This window comes from Carassius auratus, unplaced genomic scaffold (genome assembly GCF_003368295.1).
Source record: "Carassius auratus strain Wakin unplaced genomic scaffold, ASM336829v1 scaf_tig00042172, whole genome shotgun sequence".
NCBI classification, from domain to species: domain Eukaryota; kingdom Metazoa; phylum Chordata; class Actinopteri; order Cypriniformes; family Cyprinidae; genus Carassius; species Carassius auratus.
In genome coordinates, this window is record NW_020526704.1 from 102501 (window position 1) to 106955 (window position 4455).

A 4455-nucleotide genomic window follows, 5' to 3' on the forward strand; every position below is an offset into this window, starting at 1 on the left:
GCTTAGGTTCAGAATTTGTAGTTAGTGGTTGTATTCACTTTTAGGTTTGTTTATTGCCTTTATGTGAGGTGATTTCCTGATTGCCCTTTTTTGGATCATGTGGGTGATCATGTCATTCAGGTTTGTGCTATATATAAAACCTGAACTATGTATGTGTTCATTGTCTAATGAAGAGCTTGTAGGCTCGGAATGTCACCTTTGATGAGAACATAATACTTTTGGAGCTGTGGTGTGCCAAATTTCTTCTTAGTTTTAGGTATTTACGTGGTTGAGCACTCACATTAAGCCCTTCAGCCTGTTGGATGTGTGCACTTCGATTATCTAAAGTTATACAATGGACATTTCATCATACAGTTCTACTACAGCTTTTTGATGTTTGTAGGGGTTGCTAAGTTTTGTCCCTTTCTCCAGTTCTGCTCTGTCTTGGGATATCTGATAAGAATCCACATCTGAAAGTATTCAGATTATACTACAAATTAATGAAATTTACATCACAATTACAATAAAAAGTTGTTTATTAATGTGATTTAGTGTTTTTTTTTTTTTTTTATCTCAGGGATATGACTAGCCCTTACATAAACTATAAATGAGTCAGGAAAGTAGAGGGGAGATACCGATCAGAATATGACACATGCCATGTAAAACACTTCAAACAAGTAACAGTGACACTGTTAAATGTCAATTTACATTCTTAGGTTTTCCACAAAAGAAAGGACATTTTTAAGTACATTTACTCCAAGATTTTCCCGGGGACCTTCAAGTGGATCAATTTGTTCTGTGAGTTGTTTCATCTCATCATCAGTCACAGTGAACTGGTTTGGAGGTACGGTAACTCGTTCAAGCCAATGCACATGAGATACCGCTCCAGATACAGAATGACTGTCACCACCAACAAGCTCTGCTGAATTAGTCTCTCCTCCAGTGGAGTCTGAGGGTCTTGCAAATATCTCCTGCATTGCAGTACTTGGCAGACTCTGTTGTGCCAGGCAATCCCGGACAAAGATTTGTAGAGGTGACTGGTGTCTCTCGGTTCGTAAACCATGATTGTTCCACTGGTGTTTAAAATTTGTCAAGTCTTTGTTAATTCTTGGGATGTAGACATATTGCAGAGCCCACATGTGCATTTCATTATCTACATCCACAATGCCCTCACTCTCAAGAAAGTGGAAAAGGTCATAGTACACATTTGACACCCCACGCCACAGATCGACCCAAAGTCTTTCAATCCTCTGATTGTGTGTACTTCTTCCTCTAAGAGCACTCCCTCGTTCAGTGCCTCTGAACAGGTTCATGAACAAGCACACTGCATTGTTCTCTCCCCCATGGTCAGTCCTTACTCTGGAAGGGACTCCATATTTGGAAATGGCATCCAAGAAGCAGTTCATGACAGTGCTGCTGCGATTGTTGTTAGATGCTTGGAGAAAGGTGACAAGCCGACTGTAGCCATCAATGGCACCATGAATTACTATCCTCCATCTAAATTAACACAAATACATAATTACTTAGTTGAGCATAAAACCTGCATTAGACAACAACAAAATATCCAATGAAGGGTGTGCTTTAGATGTTCTACAAGAGCACTGTTACATCCATTTCAACAACCCTTTTTATGCAGCCATACTGATTTCTGTTAATGAACTGCTTAATTCTGAAATTTAGACTTTTAAAAACAAATTTTAAATTTAGTGACTTAATGGCATTTTGTTAAAGCAACAGAATAATAAAGTGGTTAAGGCATAATGCAATGTTTAAGATTGCATTTAAAAAGAAAATTACCTTATTAGTTTGTGATTTCCATCAAGATGCCATAAAGAATTAGGTCCTGCGACACGGTAGGACCTTCTACGTAGTCTCTGAGACATTGCTCTGAGAGCTGCAGCCCTTGGGTTGACACGATGCATACTGCTCCGCACTCTGCACCTCTGAACCCGAATTCCCTCTGTCCTCAGTTGTGCTCGAACTGCCTCTGGTCCAAGTTGGTCATTTCCAGCCACTATATCCCTAATTTTTTCATCTAAATCTGCATCAGATATATCTGAGTATGAGGAAGACTGCAACAGATTGAAGCACCTGGAAATATATATCCAAGCATTTTAACATTTAATAGGAGCGCTAAAATAAATCAAAAGTTGCACTCAGCATTTTTCCCAACTCATTATGATCTAATGAGATGAGTACTCCAGTCAGCCTAAACATATGACATTTTAATCTAGGTGGAGCAAATTCCCAAATATGTTTCTATTGTTATAAAATGCTTTGGATAAAAGTGTCCACTAACTGACTAAATGTAAATATAAATAAAATTCACTTTATTAATCGGGTTACACAGTGTAATTACACATTTAAGTACTAAATAATAATAATAATAATCTAGATGCACTTACTATAGGGTTGTGGTTAGGAATAGGATTAGGGTTTAGTTTATGGTCAGTATCATGTAATTATGCACACTACATGTAACATATGTAACTGGGATAAAATAAAATGTTTCCATCATTTTATTAGTTTTGCATGACAAATACACCTGTGAACAGGGTGTAATGTGTGTAGTCAATGGATATTAGTTATTATATTACATAACTTACCTTAAACGTCGCTTGACTGTGGATATGGAGGTGTGTAGAATTTGTGCAATCTGTTTTACAGTGAAGCCACAAGACAACAAAAATGACAGCTGATCCTGTGTAATGACATAAGATGGTGCACCTCTGGATCCACTACGAATCAGTGGAGGTCGATATACAGTGTTGTCTGTAGAATAATTATAATATATTGCTTTTATAAACAATTATAAACAGACTTCTTAATTTTTCCAATAGTTTGTATGTCTGTGTGATATGTTATGCTTAGCAAAATTATTCAAAATATATTACTGTAGATGTCAAGTTACTGGCCATCAAAATCAGACAATCTAACTGGAGTTTACTGTGAGTAATTAAGATTGTTTGATTGCATTTACCATCCTGTGCTCTTGGTTCAGAAGTTTGAATCTCCTGAATAAAATCTGATACTTCATGGATGATCTCATCTGCTGCCTGAGTATGTAGAAGAGTCCCCTTTGCCCATTCCAGGCTCCTCAGCATGGTTTGAAGTCTAAAAAGTAAATGTTTTTTTTTTTTTTATTATTATTTTTATATTAAATAAATTAATAACAATACATAATTTTTTGCTTTGTTTTAAATAGTATATCATGCTATGTTTTTTTAAAAAGAAAGAAAAATAACCTCAAAACTCATTTTAAAATCTAAAAAATGTTGTTCTAACATGTTGCTTTAGAAAGAAATATTCAATTTACATTTAGGCTACACTGTCAATTTTTTTTAATTAATTTATTTATTTATTGAAGCTGCATCTGAATCATTATTTACATACATTTAATGACTAAAACAGCTTGGTTACCAGCATTCTTCAAAATATATGTTCCCCAAAAGAAATATAGACATTTAGGTTTGAAACAACATTGGGGTGGGTAGATGTTAATAAAAAGAATTTCAATTTTTGAGAAACTATATAGCCAATATATTTTAAACATAAACTAAAAAAGATACTCACTGCTAGTAGGTGTCAGTAAATGTTTAAAAATCATTCAGTCCATTCGTTCAAACGACTGATCATTTTCAAAGTTGGAATTATTTGTGATTCCTGTAATAACTATATGAGACAGTTCATTCTGGCATTTCCAGCAATGCACATTTTGTGTGTCTACCTAATCAAACACACCTGATTTAACTCATTAGCTCATTAAAAGAAACTCAGGGGACTGAAAAGGCAGTGTCAGATAAGGAAGACATACAAAATGTGCAGTGTTGGGGGGTGCCCAGTTCCAGGGTGGAGAAACACTGTAATGCATCTTGTTTGCTTCCAAACAACTGCATAAAATGTATTAAGATGACTTAACATAGTTCTGGGGCATAAAAGTTAGTAAATTGTGTTAAAAAAAAATATTGTGCCATTATTGTGCCATTAAAATTAGCAAGTTAAATCAACAGCTCATGTAATCGTGTCTATCAAAACGTGACCGTTACAACTCTAACTAAATTATTTTGGAGAACATAAACACAATCTTTACCTGTTTAATGATGACTGAAAAACAGCAGGCCCGGGATTATCAGACAGTAAAAGGCGAGTGCAGTCATTAACAGTGTGTTTACACTGCAAAACAAACGCTCTTCTTGCCATCTTCGCGCTCTTGCAAACTGGATGCTCTGACTTGCCGTAGAGTCCTCGTAGCCATGAGAGGTGTGTCCATGTAGATGAGCGAATAAATTTGCATCTTAAGTGGCGTGTCGCGTTAACTTAACGTCGGTCGGCGTGTGGCGTTATTTTAACGCCTGGTGGCGTCTGGCGTTAACTTATCACGTAACGGCGCTTATTTAACGCCTGGCGGCGTTATGAAAACGGCGTTTTAAAATGAATACGGCGTTGAAAAGCACGCGTATTCTGACCCATTTGGCT

General features: G+C 36.3%; 1 protein-coding gene across 1 annotated transcript in view; it reads right to left on the reverse strand.

Annotated features, from left to right (window-relative positions):
• The window catches only part of LOC113085763 (uncharacterized), a 4589-nt gene extending 134 nt beyond the window's left edge, over nt 1–4455 (reverse strand). Inside the window, exons 1-5 of the mRNA XM_026255252.1 lie at nt 4070–4455; nt 2960–3093; nt 2586–2751; nt 1777–2070; nt 1–1476 (exon numbers count right to left, since the gene is read on the reverse strand). The exon at nt 1–1476 is cut by the window's left edge and continues 134 nt beyond it. Coding sequence (XP_026111037.1) covers nt 684–1476; nt 1777–2070; nt 2586–2751; nt 2960–3093; nt 4070–4179 — 1497 coding nt within the window. The 5' untranslated portion in view covers nt 4180–4455 and the 3' untranslated portion in view covers nt 1–683. The remainder of the gene's footprint in view (nt 1477–1776; nt 2071–2585; nt 2752–2959; nt 3094–4069) is intronic.